At 49.1% G+C, this 26,980-nt stretch overlaps 1 protein-coding gene across 1 annotated transcript in view; it reads left to right on the plus strand.

Moving 5' to 3' along the window:
- The first annotated feature begins 6,323 nt into the window (after positions 1-6,323).
- Positions 6,324-26,980, plus strand: part of CUX2 (cut like homeobox 2) — a 318,747-nt gene continuing 298,090 nt past the window's right edge. Inside the window, exon 1 of the mRNA XM_037996526.2 lies at positions 6,324-6,445. Coding sequence (XP_037852454.1) covers positions 6,383-6,445 — 63 coding nt within the window. The 5' untranslated portion in view covers positions 6,324-6,382. The remainder of the gene's footprint in view (positions 6,446-26,980) is intronic.

Below are 26,980 nucleotides of genomic sequence, written 5' to 3' on the forward strand. Positions count from 1 at the left end.
TACCCTTCCCACAAGCAAATGAAGATTCCTGATGAAAAAATAAATTTGTGCTCATAAAAAAGCTTAAAATGATGATGTAGAAATTATCCGGGCATGGTGGCTCATGACTGTAATCCCAGCACTTTCGGAGGCTGAGATGGGAGGGTCACTTGAGTCCAGGAGTTTGAGACCTGCCTGGGCAATATGGCTGGGGTCACAGAGAGACCCAATGTCTACATAAAATAAAGTAAAAAATTAGCTGGACATGGTGGTGTGCACCTGTAGTCCCAGCTACTTGGGGAGCTGAAGTGGGAGGATCTCTTGAGCCCAGAAGGTTGAGGCTGCAATGAGCTATGTTTGCACCACTGCACTCCAGGCTGGGCAACAGAGCAAGACCCTGCCTCAAAACAAACAAACAAACAAAAGCAACAATGACAAAGAAAGAAATAAGGGGCTGTAAGCCCATTTTCCAGAACTAATATCTGTTAACCATTTGATATCTACTTTTGTTGACTTTTCCCAAAGCACCACATTTTAAGGAAAGAGATTATTCCATAATGCTGTTCTATAACCTGCTTATGTTTACTTTACCATGTATCATAGACACATATAAATATATGCCTCAACATATACAAATAGCCCCCACTTTCTTAACAATTGAATTGCATTCCATGGTAGGGGTCAGTCAGGGCTCCAGCAAGGACACTTAGCTGGGATTTTTTTTGCTTTTTGTTTTTTTTTTTTTTGAGATGGAGTCTCACTCTGTCACCCAGGCTGGAGTGCAATGGTGTGATCTCGGCTCACTGCAACCTCCACCTCCCAGGTTCAAGTGATTCTCCTGTCTTAGACTCCCGAGTAGCTGGGATTACAGGTACCTGCCGCCACACCCAGCTAATTTTTGTATTTTCAGTAGAGACAGGATTTCACCATGTTGGCCAGGCTGGTCTTGAACTCCTGACCTCCAGTGATTCATTTGCCTTGGCCTTCCAAAGTGCTGGGATTATAGGTGTGAGCCACCGTGTCCAGCCTTGGTTGGGATTTTTAAATGAAGAAACCATCTGCAGAGGTGTAGGCAGAGAAATGTTGAGGCCACCAGGTGCCAGCAACAGGGGAAAGCCATTTCCATCCCAGACCTGAAGCAGGAGGAAGAGGGAGCAGTTGCTGGGACCTAGTGAGAGCAGGAGAGGGACAGCTTGACAGGCGCTGTGTCTGTAGAAGGACCCAGTCACAGCCAAAATGGCAGCAAAGTAGGGAGGGAGCTGGGGAATGAGCACCCCAACCTTCTCTCCTCCTGCCTTCTTATTTCCTACCAGGGCCTCCCACTGGCCAAACCTAAGTGAAAGCCAGAGAGCAAGGGAGCCTGGGAGATGTAGTCCACAGAGGTCAGCTTCCTGGGCACCGAGCAGGTGGAAAATGGTGCAGGAGAGGAGAAAAAGGAGAATGACCAACACAGCTTGAATACAAGATTGCTTTTTTAACTAGTCCCTGGCATTGGAGGGGAATCGGGTCAAGGGAGCCTGTCCTTGTGTTATTTCTCTCCACTGAGCATTGGCCACTGGGCATCAGCACATGGCTCAGGCTGCAGCCCTTGCTTTCTGGGAGTCTACTTTTGCACCCATTCTCCCCCTCCATGAAAGGCAGAACAGCCTCAAGTGCAAAGAGCTCCGACTTGCTGGGAGTGAACCCAGGTATTAGTCCTGGTTTTGGCCCTTTACAACCATGTGACCATGAGCCAACCACTTCTCTCCAGGACTCAATCTTTGCATCTGCAATATGGGAATACCAATCCCTGCCCAGTCCATTGTGAGGCCAATAATAATGAGATCTAGTACATGCTGTGCATTTACACAGTGCTTCACATAGATTAAATAATTTAATCCTCATCACATGTATGCAATGGCGCAATTATTAGTGCCATTGCATACATGATGAAAATGAGGCACAGAGAGGTAAAATAACTTGCCCAACTTGTCACAGAGCTTATAAGTGGCAGAGTTGAAATTCACACCCAGACAATCTGGCTCCAGATGGCTACTAACCACTATGTTCTATTCTCCTAACCACTATGCGCCTAGTCACTGTGTTATGCTAGTGGTTTATTTATAAAGCATCCAACAACCAGTAGGTGTTTACTAATGGCAGTGGTTGACAGCATCGTGCCAGGATTGCACCGTTGGGTGGGTCACTCTAGCTGCAGGATCCTGGACCTAACCACGGGCCAGCCTCCAGGAACACACCCTGCAGGTGTCCACCAGACAGTCCCATATCCTTTACTCCTAGTGTTGTTTAATACTTCCAGATGAATTCGGATTCTGTAGTTGTTTTTCTCCCTGCCTGGCAGCTGCAGTGGGCAACGCGGAGCTACCGAAGGACATTTTCTTTTGTTTCAGCTTTGATCCTGGGGATTTCGCATATCATTATGTATGTGGCTAAGGACCTGCCATTATCTTCCCCGGGATTCTTACACAGTTAGTGAATTTCCTAAAGGATCCCGGCTCTCTGCTTCTGCTTTTAGGATAGGCTGCCCCAAGCTGCCCTCTGATTCCTCTGGGGGAGGGGAGGTACTTTCTTTTCTACTGTAATTTTTTAATACTCATCTTGATGTGTGAGTCTTTGGGAATCAGGAATTAATCTGAAACCTGTTTAAGTTTTTGCCTATCTGTGTACCTGTGTGTGTGTGTGTTTGTGGCAGAGGATGTGCTAAGAACATGAAAAACAGCTTTTCACAAAAATATTTAAAACGTTAGTGCTTTAGTTCTTAAATCTAAGGCCATTGTCTCCTGACAAAGTCTGAATTGCCTGGTTTATTATCCTTCATTAAGGACCACCCATAATAATATTTCCCCAGTTAACTCTGTTTGGGGGTAAACACTTATCTGCTTAATTCATTATTGCTAAGTCTGAGATGGTTACAGATGCCTTTGGAGTAGAAGCCCCCACATCTAATAAGCACAGGCACACGATGCACTTGGAATATGGTGGGAAGAGACAGTTGAAATTTATTTTGTGAATAAAGCAATAAGCCACTAGGCAAAGCTAATATGTTTCAGCCCAGACAGAAAGACACGATCATTCAGTATTTATGTAGCAACCCATTCCTCTGTGGGACTGCAAGTTTCTACCATTAAAATTGTTGGAATTCTTCAGAGACTCACTGCATTAAGTCATTTAAAAATATCACAGACTTAAAACAATCTGAATTATTGGATTTTCTCGCTGCTCGTCGGTAAGCATGTTTGCTGTGGCAATTTCCTACTGGGTCAAAGGTGCAGCCTACTTCAGTCAGGAAAGTAGAAAGTCCCGTGCAGAATTTTTATTTGGAAGCCAGTAGTCCCTAACAGGTTAAACGAAGTCACACCTAGATTTATCTATTTTTTTCTTTTAACATACTTTCAGATTCCTAGAAATCTTGCCAGGAAAGTAGGAGGAATTTCTGTGTACTAGTCACCTAGAATCTTCAAATGTTAACATTTTGCAACATTGTTTTATCACTGCCTCTAGGTAGACAGATATAGATGAATAAAAAGATACATATTATTTTTATCTGCACTGCTTGGGAGTTGGAGACATGATGTCTGTCCCTTTATCCCTAAATACTTCCGTGTGTTCTCTAAAAACAAGGGTATTTTGTTACATAGCCAGTGTATAATGGTCAAAATCAGGAAATTAACATCGATACACTATTATCTGATCTATTGACTTTATTTTAAATTTGTCATTGGTTCTAATTAATCCACTTTACAGTATAAGAAAATCCAGGATCATATGTTATAATCATTTGTCAAGTCTCTTTAGTTTCCTTTAATTGGAAATAGTTCCTCCATTATTCTGTGTGTTTCATGTGCCACTGATGTTTTTGAAGTGAACAGGCTGTTTATTTTGTAGAATTTTCCCCTCCATTTGGATTTGTCTGATGTTTCTTCACAATTAGCTTTAGATTATACCCCTTTGGCAGGAATACCACAGAAGTGATGTGTCCTTCAAGCACAACATATCAGGAGGTACACGATGTCAATGTGTCCTGTTACTGCAAAATCAGACATAAGTTTAAAATAATTTTTTTTTTCATCAGACCCTTGGCTTGCTAAACATTGCTTGGAAGGGTTTCACACTCACTCTAGATTTTTTATTACAGGACTTTAAAAAACAGACCCAAAGACAAGGAAGCCACAAGCTTTACAGATGCTCAGGAGAAAAACGTAGCCATTTAAAAAATTGTAATGTGATAGTTATGAAATTTCCCTAAATTCATTTTGCAGAATGAGAGCTGTAATTTAAACCTGAAGTTATCGAGAGCTGAGATAAACCACACATCACGTGCAATTTAATCTGGCAGGGAAACAGGCCACTCGGAATTGCTAACTAGGCCTAATTCATTACATCTCGGTGAATGCAGTACTTTTGGTCTTACGCGTCTTTCAACTCCTGCATTAATATATTTACCCAGACCTCATGGAAAATGTATGGGGATGGAAACAAATACTGTATCCTTGTTTAAATCACATTTCATTTTTTAAACAGCTCAAATGATTGCTCAGAAAGATCACACCTTCTTCCGAAGCATTTATGAAACAATTATTTACATTACATTAAAAACTCTAATTGCCGCAAAGCACGTGCTCTGAGACACAAATATTGGAAAATCATCAAAAATATCCATCATGATTCTCTCTTCTTTACAACTCTTCTAAACTTTATCTTTTTTATAACCCACTGTATTGATCTATTGTCCCAGACCAAGAGTGATGTCAGAAGTCCAAGCTGGGTTATAAAAAGAATATAATTTCCATTTGCTGTCCATAAAAGCAAATCTTTTGATCACAGAACAAGGAAAAACATGCCCCCTTTTTTAGAGTGGGGAAGAGGCTGCGGTGCTATGTGTTAGAGGAATAAGCCAGAGAGGAAGGGTGACCTCAACTTTTGGGGTGGTGGCAGGGATAGGTAAGGGAGTTGGTGATGGAGGGGGCTGGGAGTATGAGTTCCCCTGGAGGTGAGATTTCGGGAGGAAGCAGAGGACCTCGAGCTTGCACAGAGGCAAGAAAAAAAAAGAAAAGAAAAAAATGTAAAACAAGAAATCCAGTCACCCCGGTTGTCCAGAGTCCGAAGAATTGCAAAGGACCGGAACCTCCCTCTAGCCATGCTAAAGACCCTCTCCCCAAAGACAATCACAATAAAGGAATGTCATGTTGCAAAGAACAGAGCCCCGATAATAACGATGATAACAACAGCTGAAACCTCCGAGGTTGTTAAGGATCCGGAGCCCCCACAGCAGGGGTAGGGCACCCTCAACACTCATAACAATAAAACAAGCCCACTGGGGGAAAAGGCCCTCCCGAGGTTTGGTTCAGAACCAAATAATAAACCTCCAATAATAGTCATCACAGTAAAAGGGTTTCACCTTGCAAAGTTGTGGGGGAGTCCCTACAATTGGGTTAAAGATCCCCCAAATAATAACAATAACATAAATCTCTATTGCAAAGGACCTGAGGCCCCGCCCTCGGCCCCCGCCCATAAAGAACCCTGAGCTACTACTCGGACGAAGTCCCCTTCCCCGCCAATAATAATAATATAATGGCGCGGAAACTGTGGGCGGTGGTGGTGACATTTCCCACGACTCAGTGGCGCCCCCGGGCGGCTCCCACCCTCCCGCCGGCCGGCGCGTCTACGCAGCCCCAAGTGCTGGCTGCGACCCTCGGATCCCAAGCATATCTGGCGGAGGAGCGGCGGCAGCCCGAGGCACGTGTTGTGTGTGCTCCGATTGCAAAAGAAAAAAAAATGCATTGCAACTATTAACTTTTTTTTAAGTGTGCAATGCCGGGAGCGGGGGGTAGACAGGTGCAAGCGGGGGCAGGCGCTCCGAGCGCCCGCCTCCCACAGCGCCCCCTCCCAAACTTCCCTTTGCATTGATCAGCACGTTACGTCAGTATTGATAAGTTTGCAAAAAGCCAAAGTCAAGTGCAATCGCGCGGCACACCGACCCCGGACTTGGGGGGGAGATGCAGCGAGCGCTCCGCGGGCCCGGGAGCCGGCGGCAGGCAGGGCAGCGGCGGCGCCGGCGCCTCTCGGAGAGGCTGCCTCCCCCCTACCCCTCCCCTCCCACCCCATCCCCTGCTGCCTCCCCCGGGCGGGCGCCTAGCTCCCCGCCCGGCGCGCTCCGCCCGCGCCCTCCGGGGGTCGGGGGGGCGCACGGCTCCCGGGCCCGTTGGCGGCGGCGGCGGCGGCGGCGGCGAGGGGCAGCGGGTGGCAGGAGGCCGGAGGGCGCCCGAGGGGCCCGGGGCCGCGGCGCTCAGGGCCCGGGCGGCCGGCGGCGGCCCCGGGGCTGGGGGGAGTCCAGCCCGGATATTGAGTGCAGCCATTGAGAAAAGCCAAACTCTTGTGTGTGCGCGTCTCGATAGCCCCCAAGATGGCCGCCAATGTGGGATCGATGTTTCAATATTGGAAGCGATTTGATCTACGGCGACTCCAGGTTAGTGCGGGCAGCGCCGGCCGCGCGGCCGTGGGGAGCCCCCGGGCGCGCCCTGGGCGCGTTGGGGAGATCCCCGGGCGGGCGGGCGGGCGCCCCGGGGCGGCGGGCGGCGGCTGCCGGGGCTTGCCGGGGCTCGGCCGCCCGCTGCCCATCGATAGGTATTAGGAATTGATCTCGCCGCTGCTCTTTGTTCGGTTCAGTCATCGATTAGCTGCCGCGACCATGGAGAAGCGCTAGTGAGCCCTCGGTCGGCGGAGCGGCCGAGCGGCCGGGCGAGGCGCGGGGAAGGCAGGGGCTGTGACCCCGGGCAGGGGGCTGCTGACGGGACTCCCCGGCGGTTCCCCTGAGCCGCACTTTGCGCGCCTCCCAACTTCGCGGCGCCCGGGGAGGCCGCGGAGCGCGCCGCTTGCCTGTCCGCACCCGGCTGGGGCTCCGGCGAGGGAGGGAGGGAGCTGGCGGGCAGGGAGGAGGAGGAGGAGAGAGGAGGAGGAAAGGAGGAGGGAGCCGGGGTTGGCGAGGAGGCGGCTCCGCGCCCCGCCGCCCGCCGGCACCTCAGCCGCCGCCGCCCGCCTGGCTGCGCAGCCCGGACGCGCCACCACCCGGGGGCCGCCGCCGCCGCCAGAGCCACCGCAGCCGGACTGGCCGCCCGCGCCGGCAGACCTCTTCTCCTCGGGCCGGGGTCTTGGGGTTCGTCTTTGCTTCTTGCCTTTACCCCCCTTCCACCCCATTCCCAAGTCTAGATGCAGACGGGCGGTGGAGATGGGCCCGGGCGCGCGCAAGTTTGCGCTCCTGCCTCCGGGGCGGTGGAGAGCCGGGAGCAGCGCAGAGCAGGTGACTCCCAGCCCTCGGGCCCATGGGAACTTTTAAATGAGAGATATTCTCGCTTGTTCTGCCTCCTGCGTTTCTCCCCGCCGCTCCTCTTCTGTCCTCTCTCCCGTCTCTTCTTTCTCCCGTCTCTCCCGTCTCTTCTGTTTCTCTCATCTCTTCTCTGCTCTTTCTGTCTCCTTCCCTAGGGCGACTCTTCTAAACCCCATCACTTTCTCCCCATCCTCCCTTTGTGGGAGTCTGTGTGCCTCCCCCAGATTTGGAGGTATTCTCTGCAGACCCGCTAGGAGCCGGGGTTGGGAGGCGGAATCTCAGAGAACGCACCGTGGAGGCGCAGCTCCGGCCTCTGTTCTATCCCGGGGTGCCCCGGACGCGCCTGGCAAGGCCCCCCAGCCTTGGAGTCTCGCAAAGTCTCGGGGGGTGCGGCGGGGATCAGGGGCGGGAAAATGGTGCGGATAACTGGGCGGTTAGAGCATCCTGCCTTGACCGTGACATTCGCGGAAGACGCGAGATCATCAGTCTGGAGATAAAAAGGGACCCACTTTTTTTTTTTTTTTTTTAATCCGCCGGCAAATCTCGTTAAGTTTCTTCTGATAAGTGGTTCTAGCACCCGCCCCTTCTCCCCGCTTCCCAGTCACCGTCCTTCCAAACGCCCCGCTCCTCGCTCTCCCCCTCCCCCAAAGCCATTGAGCTGGGGAGAAAATCGGGGCACTGAGGCATGCAGTTAATAACTGCCGAGTGCCTTGCAATTCCGGGTCTGCACTCGAGTTGGGGCTACAGTTTGGTGGCCAACTGAGACGGGCAGGACTGCGAGCTGTGCCTGCCGGCTTAAATGATGCTAAAGTGGCCTTTCTGGAAGAGTGGGGGTTGTGGCGGCAGAGAGAGAGAGAGAGAGAGAGAGAGAGAGAATTGGGCAGCCACATTGGGCTTGGCACGAAGGCCAATGGTAATCGTATTCCCTGATAATGTTTGTAAATGAGACCCGGGCACGGCTGGGGGACAGCGTCTTTATTTATGATTGATGTTCTGTAACATAAGGAATGACAAGAACGTGGCACACAAGAGGAGAGGAACCAGAAGGGCTGGCGAAAGCCCTTTGCAGGGTCCTATTGTTATTCTGGGCTGGAGAAAATTTCCGCGGCGAGATTTACAGCGCTGGTATTTGCTCCCTGTCGGCCGGAATGTCAGTTAACACAATTTTCATTAGATAACTCGTTTTCAATCCGGGGAGCTCGGGCTGCAGCCCGGGGAGAGGCAGGGGCTGGGTGCTGAGGGGTGGGTGCGGCTCCCGGGGGGCTAATGTCTGAGCTGGGGAGGTTGGAACCTCACTCTCTTCAATCTTTTACCCAAGGGGTCTTTTGTAGAACGGTTGAGGTCACCCAAATCTTGATTCCAGCTGGACGCCCATTGATCTGGGAACCCTTTGTTAGCGTTTTAGAAGATGCATAGATGGAAAGCAAATTTGAACTGGAAAGGATGAAGGTAAGGGGTGGTGGAGGGGTTTGTTCAGGTGATGGGGAGATAGGACCTAGACCTCCCAGCCTATAGGGTGAATGTGTGAAGGGGGGGTTGTTCGTTAAGACAATGGCTGGTGTGTCTGGCACACCGGAGAAGGCTCTTAGGGAAGGGGGGTAAACTCATTTACATCGATATTAAGTGGAGGGGGTATCCCTGTGGGAGTTTGCAAGGCAGCACACTTCTAGAAAGCAGAGAAATAAACGTGGCAGCCGTGGCCGCGTGCAAACATTTTGGCCCTCCATCTGCTGTGTTCACCACCCCCAGCCTGAAATCTTCAGTTGGTCCCCTGGCCAAGAGGCCGCAGCCCCCCACCCCATATCCTCACTGATGGCATTTTTATTGGAAGTGGATTAGGAGCCTAAGTAAGCACTTTGGCCTGGAATCCTCTCTTGTACATAATGCCAGTGACTCCTACGACACATTTTTATTTTCATTTTTCCCCCTCCCCTGCTTTCCTCTTATAGGGGAGATAGACAGAAAGGAGAACTTCTGCCGGCTTGTTCTGAGATCAAGGTAGGAGAGGCAGGTCCCCAGGCCCAGGCCTGGGCAGCCAGAGAGCCCTGGTCCCGCATCCTGAGGCTGAGCTGCCTGTGATGGTGAGGAGGTGGTGGCTTTCACTCCTGGCTGTTCAGGTTGAATGGTTTCTCGCAGCGTGGTTGCTGAGCATTAAAGTGGCCTAGGCAGCATAGGCCGCCCCGTGTCCCCAGGCCATACCACGTCGCTGACGCCGTACTGATCCTGGCAAGAAAGGTGACCTTGTACCAGCCTGGCGTCCAGCCCTCCGGAAATGTATATTTTTCAAAAATGGAAGCGTTCCAGTTATTATTCCTTCCAGCACCGTCTCTGTACATAGCAGGGCTGTTTTCCTAGCCTGGAAGTCAGTCAACAACCTTAATGACTTTGGGCCGATGGTAAAGGTGATCTGAGATATGCCACCCTACTCCGCCACTCCTGAAACTACCTCCCCCCATCTTTGCTTCTTTTTTGCCTTTGCTGCTAGCAGCTCAGGAAACGAGAAGAAATAAAATTCCATCCAAAGATAATGCTAGGCATATTTCATTTGGTTATAAGATTGCTTTATGGTGAACATTACTAATGCAGTATTTTTTTATGGCTTTTCTGTGTATAATCGTCGTAACCGGATTCATACCTTTATGATTTTCTTTTTCTGCTTAACTTTCTACTTTTTTTACGATGCTCTGGGTCCAGTCTCCCATGCTGTCTTCCCTGACTCCAAAGAGAGTTAATTGAGCTAACAATGAGCTGGGGGGCACCCAGTCCAAATGAGGGTCCCCAGACCAAATGCTCATCTGTGTTTCTGGGGAGTAAGGAGCTTGGCCAATAGGATTACATAGTACTAATTTGGGAGGAAGGGGCAAATTCTGCTTCGGATGTCAGCAGTTGGGAGGCAGATCAACAGTATAAGCAAAGAGAGGCCGGACTTTTCCAAGGAGTTTGGAGAAACTTCCAGGAACACTCAATCTCCTGGCGCAGGAGAGCAAGATGGTGCTTGATGGAATATTTTCCCCTGCTCAAAGTTTAGAAAAGAGCAGGGATGTGATTAAAATATTATAACCTTATGATATTCTGAAGTGCATAAATTTTACATATCAGCCACAGAGAGTTTAGACATCCATTAGAGCCTCTGACAGCTTGACTTATCTAAATGTGCTATCATTTAACAATGTGTCAAAATTCCTCTTTCTATAGATGACAGCAGTAAATAAGCTATCAGCCCTGTTGGCGGAATCCTAACTTTGGAAACTTCGCCATAATAGAATTACTGCCGAGGTCCAATTGCAGCCGAGGTGGGGAGCGTGAGCCCGCAGAGCTTGGCATGGCTCAGCCCCCTGAGAGGGGTTGGCATTAGGTGAGGACCGCTCTGAGAATAAGACAAACCCTTGGACTCTCTTATAACTCCAGCCAGTGGGTGACCCCATTCCCTCTGCCTCTCCAAGTCCGTAGAACCCACACCCTGTGGCCCTTTTCTGCAGAAAGAGCTAGAAACAGGTGTTGAGAATTTATTTAAAGAACCCAACAGCCTTTTCTGGGTATCCCAAAATTGTAGTTTCTCAACTTGACAGAGATTGCTTCTAAAAGACAGGCTCTCTCTTTGAATGCAAGAAGAAAAAACAAGCAACATCTCATCCCTCACTGGTTTTGCTGTTGGGGGTCTTGAAATTTCTTTTATTAATACTTGAATTCACTGTAGAAAATGGAGAAACCACGGACCAGCTAAAAGAAGCAAATAAGTGTCTCGGTGGGTTATTTCAGATGAGCACGGTGCTATTTTGACCAGAGGGAACAGCTTTTCTGATGCTGGTGGTGGTTTTTCTTTCTCTTTTCTTCTTCTTTTTTTTTTTTTTAAACTCTCCTGTTAAAAAGAGGATTCTATCTTCGAACTTGACATTCTGTCGTGGTAACCTTTCTTCCGGCAGATGGGATTTCAAACGTGAGCACCTTGGCTGGTGCTAAATATATGGTCCTGGATGATGGTAGACAGGGCTGCCCAGAAATTGTGGTTTTCTGTGCTACTTCTGAAAGGGCTGAATTTCCGGCGGCTTCCTGGCTATCTGATTCAAAGGCCGGGCCTGGCAGAGGTGAAGCATTGGAAGGGGACTCAGGTGGTGACCTGCTTTTGTTCCTGGCCTTGGGATTCAGGGTCCCATCTTCTGTTTGATATTTTTCCTCTGGAGGTGCTTGTTATTTATGATTTTGTCATATACTGGAGGGTGTCAGGGATGGTAGAGGTTGGCAGGGGGGAAGGACCCCAAGACCTGTATTCTGTGGCCTCTAGCGCTCCTGGGTGAACCGTCCCACATCACAAGTCTCCTGCTTCTTAGCCCATGAAGTCAGCTGGCTGTGCCCACCTTTGCTGTACGAGTTATTGTAAAGGTGAAGGATGCTGTCACCTTTGTCACTTAAATGCGTTGTCTTATTCTTTTTTGTTTTTTCAAGATGGAGTCTGGCTCTGCCACCCAGGTTGGAGTGCAATGGCGAAATCTTGGCTAACTGCAACCTCCGCCTCCCGGGTTCATGTGATTCCCAAGTAGTAGTTGGAACTATGGGCGCACGCCACCATGCCTGGCTGATTTTTGTGTTTTTAGTAGAGACAGGGTTTTGCAGTGTTGACCAGGCTGGTCTTGAACTCCTGACCTCAAATGATCCGCCAGCCTCGGCCTCTCAAAGTGCTGGGATTACAAGCGTGATGACCTTGGGCCCCTCCCCTTCTTTCTCCATCGTGGTCGTGGTGGTGGGGCTACTGACCTTTTAAGCAATATTTTTGAAACAAAAAATTATGTCTAGGATGGAGTTACTTGGTTTCTAAGCCTCAATGAGCCCTTCACCAAAATGACTTGTAGTGTTTTGGAGGATGTAGACTTTATATTCCTATTATGGCCCAGGCGAGGTGGCTTATGCCTATAATCCCAGCACTTTGGGAGGCTGAGGCGGGAGGATTGCTTGAGGCCAGGAGTTTGAGACCAGCCTGGGCAACATAGTGATACCCCTTCTCTACAAAAAATAAAAAAATTAGCTGGACATGGTGGCACCTGCCTGCAGTCCCAGATACTCAGGAGGCTGAGGTGGGAGAATTGCTTGAGCCCAGGAGGTGGAGGCTGCACTGAGCTATGATCATACTAGTGCACTCCAGTCTGAGCAACTGAGCAAGATCCTGTTTAAAAAAGAAAAAGAAAAAAATATACTCCTATCATGTTTAGATTAAATTCAAATTCTTTTCCCCTGACAGATCCCCCAGGATCTGCCCCATTCTCTCGATCTCTCTGGCTCCCTCTCCAACCACTGTCCCACAGCGGCCTTCTCTTTGTCTCACAAACACATCGAGCACATTCCCACCTCAGGGCCTTTGCATGTATGCTTTCTTCTGCCTGAGACCCTTTTCCTCCCATCTCCCTGTGGTTGTCTCCTTCATCTCTTTCATTCTGAGCCCAAATGTCGTGACCACTCAGCCTAAAGAAAACTAAAGAAGCTTCCACCACTGGTTCCCCACTGTAATATGCAGATGTGCTCCCATATTGCTAAGGACACCCCAGAGGGTTTTGACCATAGAACCCTCTCAGGGTATGGTCTCTCTCTACACATGCTAGGTTTACCATTAGATGGGGCCAACCTTTTTCTGTAGAGTTGGATAATAATACACTGGGCTTCGTGGGCCATAAGCCTCTTATTGAAACAGCCGTAGACAATAAGAATGAATGGACGTGGCTGTGTTCCAATAAAACTTTATTTATACAAACAGGCAGGGGGCCGGATTTGGCCTGAGAGCTGTAGTTTGCCTGCTGTTCTATGTCATGGCTGTCATATATAGGCTGTGGCATGGCTGTTCTATGTCTACTGGGTCTACTGTTCTATGTCATGGCTGTCATATATAGGCTGTGGCATGGCTGAAGTTTTAACTTTCCAGTTAAGAGTATTAAAGTGGATCAAACTCAGTTCCCAAAACTTGTTCTTGACCCTTTCCCTCCAGAAAGGAGCATGAAGAGTCAGGGTCGTAAGAGGCCCCTGCCTGGCTTCAAATCCTGACTCCATTACCTACCAGCTGTGTGACCTTGGATGAGTCACTTAACCTCGCCAAGCCTTACTTTATTTGTCTTTAAATGGGACTAATAATAGTCTCCACCTTCTAGGTTGTTCAGGAAGATTAAACCACTTTGAACATGAAAGGGTTTAGCACAGTGTGGGCACACAGTTGCTGCCCTGTGAGTCTGAGTGACTTCGTATTGTCATTGGTATTTTTAGAGTATGAGAGGAGAAAACCAAATAAACAGCAGTGGCTGGAACTTGCTGGCCTTGCAGCTGTTTTAGAGATTTCTGGGCAAGTTTTCTCTTCTCTCCTACTCCATTGGGGGTTTACTATATTAGTATTGTACTAATATTATATGTAGTATCTTATATTTTGGGAGCTCTGATTACAGAAATTGCAGATTGGGAGCTATGTCTGGCCCATGGATGTGTCTGTCTAGATTAGTGTGATAGTTAAAACCCTTTTGTGTAAGTTGTCAGCATTTAGAACGCAGGAGATTTACCTAAGAAATCCAGGTGACTAGTGTCCCCTGAAAATCAGGAGCTCTGGCCACACTGGGCAGGTCCAATGGAGAAGGGAGTGGAGACCTGGGAGGGACATTCCAGGCAGAGGGAACAGTCAGTGCCAGGGCCCTGTGCCAGGGGTCCTCAGTGGGTCAGGCTAGCTGTCAGGGTCCTGGGGAGGGTCTTCTCTGTAGCTCAAGGCCACAGGTTGCACCTTCCCAGTGCCTAGTTCCAGAAGAGGCTGCATTTCCAGAACAAATGAAAGTCTCCTGACTAACCCATGAAGATACCCGGTTAGTAGCGTTCAGAGCCTGCTGTCTCTGCTTCTTCCCAGGAGCCCACACCCCCAAAAATGGGCCTGTGGCTGTCCCCTGAAACCCCTCCCAAGCACACCCCAGCCTCTGCCAGTCTTCAGTTCAGCCCAGTGAAATAGCAGTTGCAGGATATGCATTTGTCATTAAAAAGAAAGAAAGAAATCAATCAATCCTTTGGCCTCTTTGGCCTGAGCTGGTCGTTTGCCCAGAGACGCCGGGGGGCCCAGCGGTGCTTAAGACTCTGTGAGCCGCCCGTCGCTCAAGCTGGATGGGGTAAATGGCTCCCCAGGAACCATTATGGTCCATTGACTTGCCCAGCCGCCAGTGTGGACCGTGGGTGCTGCGGATCCGGAGACCACAGGGGTCACAGGGGCCGCCAGCCCAGGGCAGATTTCCCTGAGTGGGGCCGTCACTCCTAGACCTTGCTGCTACAGACGCCTGCGAGTGTCTGTCATCCGCTACGAGTGTCTGTGGGTGCGGGTGTCCCAGGGGATGTAGTGTGCAGAATCAAGCCCTACACCCTCCACCTCCAAAGACTACCTGGACTCTGGAGCCAGGAGACCAGGGTTCAAATCCCAGCTCTGCCACTTACCAGCTGTGTGACCTTGGGTGAGTCACTTAACCTTTCTGAGCCTCACTTTTCTCCTATATAAAATGGGGATAATAGTAGTAGTCACCTCCTTAAGAATTGTTGTGATGACATTTATTATTATTTTTTTGAGACAGGGTCTCACTCTGTCACCCAGGCTGGAGTGCAGTGGTGTCATCAGGGCTCACTACAGCCTCAACCTCCTAGGCTCGGGTGATCCTCCCATCTCAGCCTCCCAAGTAGCTGGGATTGTAGGTGCACCACCACCACGCCTGGCTTTTTTTTTTTAAATGTAGACATGGAGGTCTCACCATGCTACCCAGGCTAGTCTTGAACTCCTGAGCTCAAGTGATTCTCCCACCTCAACCTCTCAAAGTGCTGGGATTACAGGTGTGAGCCACGGTGCCCAGCCTGTTTTGAGGATTAAGTGAGTTAATGCATACGAAGTGCTGAGATCCATGCCCAGCACATTGAAACATGATATAATGTTAAAATGAATAATAATTGCAATTATCCTTCACTCCAGAACTGTACATTCACCACTTATGGTATAATTAATAATTATATATAAAAACATAAATACAATAACTAATAATTACGTATTAAAGATGATATAGCAAGCAAGGAAGGCAAGGTGCCAGCTCTCTCAGAGCCCACAGGCCACGGGATGAGTGGATGCACATGTCATTTCACGGATGGGCAAGGGGAATAGATTCCAAGATAGCATATGGCAAAGGAATTGCCTGGGTCTGGACCTCAGGGGATGCTTCCTGGAAGAAATGACCCTTCCGTTGAGATCTCAAGGACAAGGTTAGGGAAAAGCATCTCAGAAGAGGGAATAGCATTTGCGGAGACCCCGAGGAGGGTGGAAGAATTGTGCGTCCAAGGAACTGAAGGAAGCAGTATGGCCAAGGGAAGATTCTGAGCAGGCTATTGGGCCCGCCCCATCCTCACTTTTGCCACCTGCCAATGAGGAGTAGGGATGGTGGATATAACATGACACTGCATGGCCGGGTGCGGTGGCTCATGCCTGTAATCCCAGCACTTTGGGAGAGTGAGGCGGGCAGATCATTTGAGGTCAGGCATCTGAGACCAGCCTGGCCAACATGGTGAAACCCTGCCCCTACTAAAAATACAAAAATTAGCCAGGCGCGGTGGCTCACGCCTGTAATCCCAGCACTCCAGGAGGTACCATTGCTACACCCATCTTCCAGATGAGAAGACCGTGCCTCTGAAAGGGGAAATAACTTGCCCAAAGACACATATCTAGGCAGAAAGGAGAAGAGCTGGGATTTGAATCCTAGTTGCCCGGTGCATACTCGCGAGATAGAAATGGTAGTAGGAGAAAGGGCATTCCATGAGAATGCATTGTGCCCATCTTCAACTTCAGGGGGTGTGATTGGCCCCCATGCTGCACTGGATATCCATCCCATAGCTGGCCCAGCCAGGGGCAGAGTGCAGCAGAAATTCTGTTGCAGACTCGTACCTGGGACACATGGGACCCCTCTGCTAACTCCATGGCAGTCTAGGAGCTTCCATAAACCAAACAACCTTCCTCCCGTCCTTCCGTCCTCTCTCTTCTTCATACTGGCTCCCTCCAGCAGGTGCAGACGTTGACCCTTACACATCTCTTTGCCATATAACCGTGCCTTCAAGTCTGTTTCTTGTCCCACAGGAAAGAAGAAATGGGATTGGGACATCTGCATGAGGCTCTCAGGGTGTAGGAGACTCTCCATTGAGGTTGCTGTCATGTCTTGGGGGGGGCTGGGGAGCTGTCACTCCCAGCACTGTCTCTTTCCTGGTTACCTGTCCTTACTTGCCCTCAGGCTTTAGGATCCCCCCATCCTATCCCCCTCCCATCCCCGCCACTCTTCCCCTCTTTATTCGAGCCCCTGTGGCCTCCTTGCTGTGCCTCAAACAAGCCAAGCATGTCCCAGCCTCAGGGTCTTGGCACTTACTGTTCCTTCTCTCTGAGACAATTTCCAGACACCTCCCTTCAGTTAGTTCGGTCCTCCACTTGAATACCACCTCCTCAGAGAGGTCCTCCTTGACTTCTCTTTCCAAATCAGCTTCCCTCTCCTCACTTTACCTCACCTGATGTGATTAATATTTATTTGTATATATATTTGTTCATTTGTTTACTGTCTGCTTCCCTCTCTGGGGAGGGCAGGGACATAGTAAGTGCTCAATAAATATTTGAATGATGGGGTGGCTGAATCCACAGGAGGGATGAGGTTGGGGGCAGTTGCCCCTTGACTTCACCTTGAAGGGCAGTCTTGGGGGGCCCCTGGCTCACTGGCTCTTGAAAGTTGCTGGGAATTGGGCACCGGCCTCAGGCCTGTGGCAAATGAGGGTTTACCTCTAGCTCCATCAGTCTCGCCTTAGGGTGACCCCACTTGCAATCTGGGAGGCAGCTCCCATCTAATTAATATATCTATTTATTAATTGCTGGCAGGCTGCAGGTCATAGCGATGATTTGGTGGCCTCAGCCACAGAGAGCTGAAAGCATCCCTATAACCTGTGAGATGGCTGTCATCTGGGACACAAGACAGCCAGTTAACGTCCTCGGACCCAGGTGACATTCTTCTCCTGATTCCCAGGCCCACTGGATCAGCCCAGCAGGCATGAGAATGTGGCCTGGGTCTTTGGGCAGTGATCCCAGGGTTGAGGGGCTTTCTTTCCCACCATGCCCAGGGACCCCTTGTTTATAATCAGGCAGGAGACCCATCTTTCCTTCTGTGGCTGGGCCCCAGTTTTTCTGTCTAGAATGGAGCATCCCTGGTTTGTTGAGCCAGGTCATTTATTCATTTGATGAGCATTATTCAGCCCCAGCTATGTGTCCCAAGCTGCCTGAGATGTTGGGAGTGTAGCAAAGAACAAAACAGACCAAGTCCTGCCCTCATAAAGCTTCTCCTTCATAATCATTTGGAGGTAGAAGTACTTTTCTTCAAGGATCGTGAGAAGTAGAAAGTGACAGTTCCATGTAGACACTTGGCCTAGGGCTGGGCATGTTGTGAGCCTTTCCTAATGGTGATTATTATTAATTGCTATTTATTATCTTTATTGGCAGTTGTTATTATTATCTTTCTTAAAATGGAAGGGCATTTCCTGTTGAATTTCAGTTGCCTTGGGAGCTGCACCTGCAATGATGGGAGCTGGTCTCGGAGTGGTCAGATCTTGCTTCAGACCCAGATCTTGCCACTTCCTCACTGAGAGGCTTTCGGCAACTCCCCGGTTTTGTAAGCCTCAGCTTCCTCATCTGTAAAATGGGACTGAAACACAGCCCCTACCTCACAGGGACATTGAGAAGATTTGATTTGATGGAGAGCCCATAACACACACTTGGGACACCATCATTCCCCAATAAACAAGAGCAACTAGTATTACCTTTATTATTATTGCCATCATTGTTGTTTGTCATTCACCTCTGAGGCCTCACTGGTCAGCTCAGAGGTGCCCAAATCTGGGTGGAGCTTAGAGATTGATTTGTAGTATTAATTGCTCAGGTATCAGATGAGAGAAGCTCACCTGAACTCCAGCCAGGCGCAGGAACCCCCACCACACCCTGTAAGGACAGGAATCTAACCTGGGTCTTTCTCCCAGCGCGGCCCACCCGGAGCCAGCAGCCAGTAGCCAGGTGCACTGGCTCTTTGCAGAGAAGCTTGGGACAGGAGGTCAGGCCTCCCTGCATGCCGCCTGGCAGGGCTTAGCAAGGCCGGGCCTGGCTTTGTGGGTCAGAAGACAGCTTGCGGAGAGGCCTGTGCAGGCCTGGAATTTCTTTAACAAATGGCGCTTGCACTCTTACTGCAATGCCAAACAGTGTTCACAACCCTTTGTATTGTCTTATTTTTAATTCCCATAGCAACTTTATGAAAGGAAAACTATGACCATTCCCATTTTACAGATGAGCAGAGTGAGGCACAGAAGGCTTAGTCCCTGGCTATATTGCCAGGAAGCAGCCCAGCCTGGACTTGAACCCAAGACCCAGGGCTGTTGGCCACCCATATTCCTGCTGTGGCCTCACTAATGGCCAGAGGTGCCCCTCCCAGGACTGATGTCTGTCTCATGCCACTGCTGAGGTTCCCCCATCTACAGTCACTATGTCAGTATTTTTCTCTGTATGCTTTTTTTTTTTTTTTTTTTTTTGAGGCAGAGTCTGGCTCTGTTGCCCAGGCTGGACTACAGTGGTGCAATCTCAGCTCACTGCAACCTCCGCCTCCCAGGTTCAAGCGATTCTCCTGCTTCAGCCTCCCAAGTAGCTGGGATTACAAGCGTGCGCCACCATGCCTGGCTAATTTTTGTATTTTCAGTAGAGACTGGTGTCACCATGTTGGCCAGGCTGGTCTTGAACTCCCTCATGTGATCTGTCTGCCTCGGCCTCCCAAAGTGCTGGGATTGCAGGCGTGAGCCGCCGCGCCCGGCCCCTTTCTGTTCTTTTTAAAAACCTTTGAAGATACTTTGCCACGGTCAACTCATGGAAATGGATTTGGGCCCCAAAGCCTGAGAAGCATGGGTCGGGGGAAGGTGAGAGAAAGCTCCCCGCTCCCAGCTGGGAACGTGTCTCCCAGCCTGGAGAATGAGCGCCACCCAGCCATCCATCCCCGGCCCCGCTGGGTCCTGGAGCCGTGTGGCGCGCCCTGTCGTCCGGCCTGCGTTCCGCAAGATGGAATTCTCGGCCGGGGCTGGTAATAAGCAGGTATTGATTGCTGCCGTGGTCATTATCAAGATTTATTTAGTCAATATGGCCTCCCCAGTCAATAAATCGTGTCGTTGATAAAGAAGGAAGGAGATAGACTTGTAGCCTTTATTAAAAAAGTTTTTTAGATTTTTTTTTTAAAGTCAAGTCCAACCCTCCTTTCTGTGGCTGAACTACAGTTCGCGTTTTTACCTTATAAGCTCTTTCTTTCCATGGCAGACCTTACACTCATTGCTCCGGCTCCAGGAAGCAAGGACTTGGGGCTGGGGCTGGGGCTGGGGCTGGAGAATGGTCCCTGGCCTTCGTTCTTTCATTGAATCCTCTCAGCATCCCTCGGGGCAGGCTCTGGTGTCACCCTATTTTGCAGCTTAGGCTACTGAGGCCCAGGGAGGTTCATTTCCTAGCCCAAGGTCACACAAGACTCGGACGCGGACAGTCCGGCCAGAGTCTTTGCTCTGAATCTGACATGAATCCATCAGATAGCAGGTATTTCTTGAGCACGCGCTATCGGCCCCGCACAATGCCAGGTGCTGGGTGTGGCAGGGCAAACTAAACAAATAAATGTGTAATGACAGAAATAGAAAGAATGGAGGAAAGAGTGCTGAAATCACATGGGGGGCCGCCTGTTTATTCAGGGTGATGATGGAGGCCCACACTGGAGGCTGAGACCTGATCCATGAAGAGGAGCTGTGCAGGCACAGTTCAGGCCGGGGAGCTCACAGCTCCAGGAGGAGCCTGTGCAAAGGCCCTGAGGTGGGACTCAGCTTGGAACGTCCTAGAACCAAAGGGAGGCCAGTGAGGCTAGAGAGGGGAGAAGAGAGGAGGGAGAGAAGTCACAGGGGGAAGTGGTTACTGCTCACGGAGGCCCTTTTAGACCATGGTAGTGGCCGGATTCCTTTGGATTCTATTCTCGTGGAAGTGGGAAGATATTGAGGGTCTAAAACGGGAGAAATGAGATCCAATTTATGTTTGGCTCCCACTGGGTTCAGCCTGATAGGAAACACTGAAGGGAGGGAGGGGACGTTTGGAAAATAGGCAAAGGAGAGCATCTGTGACGAACTGGATGTTGTAATCTCTGCCCAGAGAGGGGTCTTCGTGGTGGGAAGCCTTCGGGCACACAAATGTTTTGAGGACTGGCACTCTACAGCATTGTGGGGGTGGAGAGGTTGCCATAGGGACATACCTGGTGCCCCCAGCAAGGTGGCAGCTGTGCTTCCTTGGTAAGGGCGTGGCTGGCTTTCTGTGTGAGTGACCAGCTGGTGTGGATTTGTAGGCTTTTAGCGGCAGGCGTGCAGTGGGCAAGGGGCGCTTTCTCCTCTCCTGGACATAGAGCAGGTGCAAAGAGGGTCATGGGGGGCTTGGGTTATGTTCTGAGAAGGGCCCTTTGCCCAGTGGTCTCTGTGGGCTTTACTAGCAATGTGTGTCCAGGTGCCATTTGTTAGGAAAGGCCATAGAAAGATGAGGTGACTAAGACAGCGTGGTTGTAGAGCCTGGGCCACATGCAGGTGTTCTGTCCTAGGGGGTCATGTGCTGACCTTCATATATGGGGATGCTGTTAGGTGTAAGAGAGGTTGGGTGTCTACCTGGGGGACTGCAGGGGATATGGGCTGGAGTATGGAATAAAGAGAACTTTTTTCACCCTTTAGTTTTGTCTAATCTGTGAGCACCTGTGGACTGGAAGTCTAGCAGGGGTTGGGGGATCACCTCTTTATCATCCATCACCCTCTCATCCACCACCCACCCAACATTGTCTTATCTGCTGTTTCATAAATCTGCTCTCTCATCCACTGTAATATCCACCTAACACTTTATCCAGCTGTGCTTCCCCATTTCTTACTGATCTTAACTATCCATCCATCTGTTCACTCATCCATCCATCCATGAATCTATCCATCCATCCATGAATCTTTCCATCCATCCATCCATGAATTCATCCATCCATGAATTCATCCATCCATCCATCCATCCATCCATCCATCCATCCATCCATCCATGAATGAATTCCTCCACCCCTTCACCCACCCATTCATCTATCCATTCATCCATTTAGCCACCCAGCAACCTTCTCATCCACCCATCCACATATTTGTACATCCAACAAAAATCCCTTCTTCCGTGCATGCATCCGTCCACCATCTACTCAGCCAACACTAGGAATGTAAAGATGAAGAGAAAGCAGTCCCTGTTCTTAAGAATGCTTTCGATTGGTGGAGGAGTCAACTGTAGTGAAATAACCCCAAAATGACATCATCAGCACAGTAATCAGAGGCTGTACACAGAGCTGTGGGACCAAGAAGGGAGACAAACACTGGCCTTGCAGGCCTGCGAGGTTGGTGAGGGCTGCTGGAGAGGGTTCTAGGCTTGGGACGTGTAGTTCTCCCCTCCTTCCCCATCTGGATTCAGTGATATTCTCTAGCCTAGGCAGAGGGTGGGTGGTCTCAGAGGGCAACCTGCCTTCAAGGAGACACCACAGGAACCATGGTCACCAAACCCTGGATGGGCCCAGGAGGGACCAAGCTCTGTCCTGTAGCAGATTGGAGCCCAGCAAGGTCTTTGAGAGACTTTTTTGGGCAAGGAGGATGGTCTATCACCAAGGAGGTGGACAAGGCAGGTCACCAGGTCTGCCACTAGGACAGGGGCTCCCTGGTCTTACTGTTCAGTGCAGATTAGCAGTCCCTAACCTCTGCATGGTGCTTGGAGCCTGTCAGAAATGGTTCCACTCACCTATGCTGTTGGACCACCTCCCAGTCTGCAGAGGAGGAAACTGAGGCACAAGGGTATATGAAGGAAGGCAGGGCAGAGAAACCCTTCACCTACATCCTCCTCTCCTGCTCAGCCACATTTATAGAGCATCTGGCTCACACTCGATCCCATTTCTGTATCTCCCACCCACCCCGCCGCTTCCCCCACAGAGCCCCCTCTTGGCCCTCCTGATACTACATTCTCTTCATTTTCCTCCTACCTCTTGCCACCACTTCCCTGTTTCTTTTCAGACCCATCCTCCTCTGACTGGCTTCTAATTATGTCGGTCCTTTCAAGGTCCATCTCTTCTCACTCTGTGTCCTGACCCTGTGTGACCTCATCTGTATCCACAACATCACTGCCTCCCCGCTCTCCAGTCTCTGCCTCTGGGTGCCAAACCTCTCTGTACAACAGCCTTCTTGACATTTCTTTCTTTCCTTTTAAGCCACTTTATTGACTTTTCTTGAATGTCTGTCTCAAAGATGTCTCCAGGTCAAGACGTTCAAAACCTAATTTTTCTCTCCATTGTAGGGTCTTCATCTTAGGGATGGCTCCATCCAGGTCTACAGGACAGAAACGTGGGAGCTACCCTGATTACCTCCCTCTCCTGTATGCCTCCCACGTCCAGTTCATCACTAAATCCTGGCGATTTACCTCCTAGATACCTCCTGCTTCCCATCTCCTACCTTCATCTCCACCATTGTCACTTGGACCCATGCCCCCATTGCCTCTCCCTTGGACTTTGGTCTCCTAATTTCTTCCTTTGCTGACTCTGGCTTCTCCACTCTCTTGACCACAGCAGCAAGTGAGGTTATTAAAAATTGGTTAAGAAGTTTTTAATAGAAGTTTAAGAAGAAGAGTTTCCAGGGGACGATGAAGAGAGGTTGGTTAATGGGTACAAACATACAATTAGATAGAAGGAATACATTCTAATGTTCGATAGCAGAGCAGGATGACTATAGTTAACAGCAGTGTGTTGTGTATTTCAAAATAGCTAGAAGAGAGGACTTGGAATGTTTCCAGTACCTGGGTGATGGATATCCTAAATACCCTGACTCGATCATTGCACATTCTATGCATGTAACAAAATATTACAGGTACCCCATAAATATATATACAAATGTTATGTATCAATTAAAAATGCATTTTGTTTTTAAAAAGTACCATTTCCAATGGCCCTCCATTGCTTTTGAGGTGAAAGCCTGAATGTAACTAACCTTCCATGCTCAGCATGGACTGGTCACTGCCCTCCGCTCTTGGTTTATAGTGTCGTTCAAGTCTTCTATTTTCTTGTTGATCTTCTGTCTAGTTGTTTTGTGCACTGTTGAAAGTGGAGTGTTGAAGTCTCCAACTATTGTTAAATTGTCTATTTCTCCATTTCTGTCAGTTTTTGCTTCATATATTTTAGTGTTCTGTTATTAGGTACATATATACATTTATAATTGTTATCTCTTGCTGACAGATTGGCCCTTTTATTTAGCAAGTGTCCTTTCCCTAGTAACCTTTTTTTTTTTTTTTTTTTTTTTTTGCTTTAGAGTCTATTTTGTCCGATACTCATATAGTTACTCCCAGTTTCTTACGGTGGCTGTTTGCATTATATGTTTTTGCATCCTTTAACTTTCCATCTGTTCATGCCCTTGAATCTAAAGTGTGTCTCCTATAGACAACATATAGTTGGATCATGTTTTTTATCCAGTCTGATAAGCTCTGCTCTTTGATTGGATTGTTTAATCCATTCATATTTAATGCTATTATTGGTATAGTAGAATTTGTCTGCCATTTTCCTTTTTGTTTTCCATATCTTTTTGTTACTCTGTTTCTCTTTTACTACTTTCTTTTGCATTGAGTGAATATTCTCTAATGTAGCATTTTAATTTAATTAGTGAGATTTTCTTTAACTATATTATTTGAGAATTTTCTTAGTGGTTGCACTAGGGTTTACCATATATATTGTAACTTATAAGAATCAAATTCAGATCTGTATTAGTGTAATTCAGCATGCCCTTCGTTCTTTTTTAATCGGCACATTATAACTATACATGTGCCCTAGCCAACATGAATAATATATAGTACTACATATGCTTAACTGTACATGGCACATATTCTTACATATTTACCTGACCTTCTTGCAAACATGCTTACAAGCAAGAACTCTAATGAATAACTCAACAGTAACACATAACACATTTTTCCAAAGCCTACTCACCACCTCCCAGATACCAACTAAACCAGTTGTGTATTAATCGTACATAGTACATTAAACCGTTCATTGGACATAGCACATACCTATCAAAAGCGTCCTCCTCACTACAGATGCCCCCCTCACTTAGTGCCCCCCCGAGCCACATTCCTTGTGCTCCCCATGTTCCTTGTTTCCTTGTTTCCTTCCTTCCTGCACCATAGCCCCCCTGGGTGACCTGCTCTCTCTGCCTACGACACTCTTCTCGTACTTCTTCCCATCAACTCCTCCTTGATCCTTGGAGCTTACTCAATATCACTTCCTTGGGGCAGCTGCCTGCTCCAGCTCGTATGGCCCCATGAGGCTGTGCACCCCATCTTTACAGCACTTACTATAGCAGGTGTCAGACATAGCTCTGTGGGTTACTGATGAACACCTGCCTCCCTCGTGGACTCGCATCACCATGAGGGTATAGAGCAGTGTGTTTGTGGGTCTTTTCATTTTTTGTCTGTGTCCTTGTGTGTGTATCTTAGTTTCTATGTGTGTGTCTTTGTGTCTGTGTTTTTCTGAGTATGTCTCTGAATGTGTGCCTGTGTGTCCGCATCCACACGTGGAGATCTGTGTGTGTGTGTGTCAGTGTGTGTCTTCGTTTATTTGTGCACCTTAGTATGTCTCTGTGTGTGTTTGTGTGCTCATGCTCCCAGGCAGAACTTCTTTCAACATCTCCTTGCCTTGCAATTATATTCTGTCTAGTTTGGTGTGGCATTTAATGACTTCCCCAAAGCTAAGCATGGCCCCTGGAGAGGTGATCTCACTGTGATGGAGGTGACATGGGCATGTGGGGCCAGTGGCAGGCACTGCCTCCCCAGGATTGCCTGCTGCACCTGCTGAAGCTCCCCCACCCCTACCTTCATCCCTTTGAGGGGAAAACCCCAGACAGGTAACTTGGTGCAGGGGCAAAGCAGGGCTCTTGCCGAACAGACTGGCTCTGCTCTTGCCAGCTACATGAGGCAGCCAGAGGACTGCTCTGTACCTCAGTTTTCTTATCTGCAAAATGGGGGTAGCAAAAATAATCCCCTCATAGCATCTCCACATGGAGGAAATAGGCGACTCTACAGGCAGGGCCCAGCACAATGCCTGGCACATACCAGGGGCTCTGGAAATGTGATTTTGTCTCTTGGGCTTGCTCCCCCATGGCTCTTGCCCCAGCAGTGGGAGAGCGATTTCCCACTAAGTCCCACTGATGACTAAGAAACGCTCTTCCTTCAAGAGGGCCCTTTGCCAGTGTCATCTCTGGGGCCATCTAAGGGCTGTACACCTGCTCTAGTGAAAGCAACGTCCTAACCCACTTATGCTGAGATGTTCAGAGGCCTCCCGTGGACGCACAGCATTTCCCCAGCGGAGATGGGATTTAGCCCCAAGAGTATTCTAGGAATCTGCCATGTACTTCCATAGTCTCCAGCCTTAGCATTCTGTCTCACTATCTCCACTTCTACATCCTCCATACTCCTCACACTTCCCAGCATTGCATTTTCTGTTTCCTCTGCTTGGAACACCGTTCACGTTGCTCTTAGTAGGCCCCCGCCCTCTTTCCCTGACTCTGCGCTGGGTTGGATGTCTTCTTTTACCTCTCACTTGGACATCCCTGGCCTGGGCTGCTTTCCGTGCTTCCAGATGATTCCACAGTTCCTTGGTCCTTGTTGGTCTACCCTATCAGACGGTGAACTCATTACCATACATCAAAGCTACAGTACTTGGTGTGGTGATTTGGTCAACATTAAATGCCTGGTGACCTGATCAGAGGCCCCGTTTTAAAAACTCAGAGCCGGGCGCAGTGGCTCATGCCTGTAATCCTAACACTTTGGGAGGCCGCGGCAGGTGGATCACCTGAGGTCAGGAGTTCGAGACCAGCCTGGCCAACATGACAAAACCTGTCTCTACTAAAAATACAAAAATTAGTCAGGCCTGGTGGCACACGCCTGTAATCCTAGCTACTCAGGAGGCTGAGGCAGGACAATTGCTTGAATCCAGGAGGCAGAGGTTGCAATAAGCCGAGATCGTGCTACTGTAGGCTAGCCTGGGCGACAGAGTAAGACTCCATCTCAAACAAACAAACAAACAAACAAACAAAAAACCAGATTCCTGGCTTTCTCTTCAGTGCGAGAGCTGGCGTTCCCGGGCCTGCATTTCACACAAGGCTGGGTTCTGGGGATGCGGTTTTCCCATTTTGCAAAACCTCCGCTGAGCCCAGGCCTCCCTGTGCAGCTTTCAGTGTGGCCCTCATATAAGCGTGTGAGTTATAGCAACCTCACCCTGGGCATTAGCTGTGCCAACTTTTGTGACTGGTGTGGAGGTGACTCTGCCTTCTCTGGCCTCAGTAGAGCCATTTCAGATAATGGGCAGAATTTACGTGACCTTTCAGGGATGAAAGCAGCTCAGAAGAGCTTTTTTAATTTAATTTAATTTTATTTTTATTTATTTCTAGTTTAACAAGCACTTGCCAAGGGAGGCTATGTGACTCTAAGTACTTTCTAAATACCATCATTTAGTGGTTTAATTCCCATAACAATTCTATAGTGTAGACATTCTTTTTTGAGATGGAGTCTCACTCTGTCACTGAGGCTGG

This window comes from Chlorocebus sabaeus, chromosome 11 (assembly GCF_047675955.1).
Source record: "Chlorocebus sabaeus isolate Y175 chromosome 11, mChlSab1.0.hap1, whole genome shotgun sequence".
Classification (NCBI taxonomy): domain Eukaryota; kingdom Metazoa; phylum Chordata; class Mammalia; order Primates; family Cercopithecidae; genus Chlorocebus; species Chlorocebus sabaeus.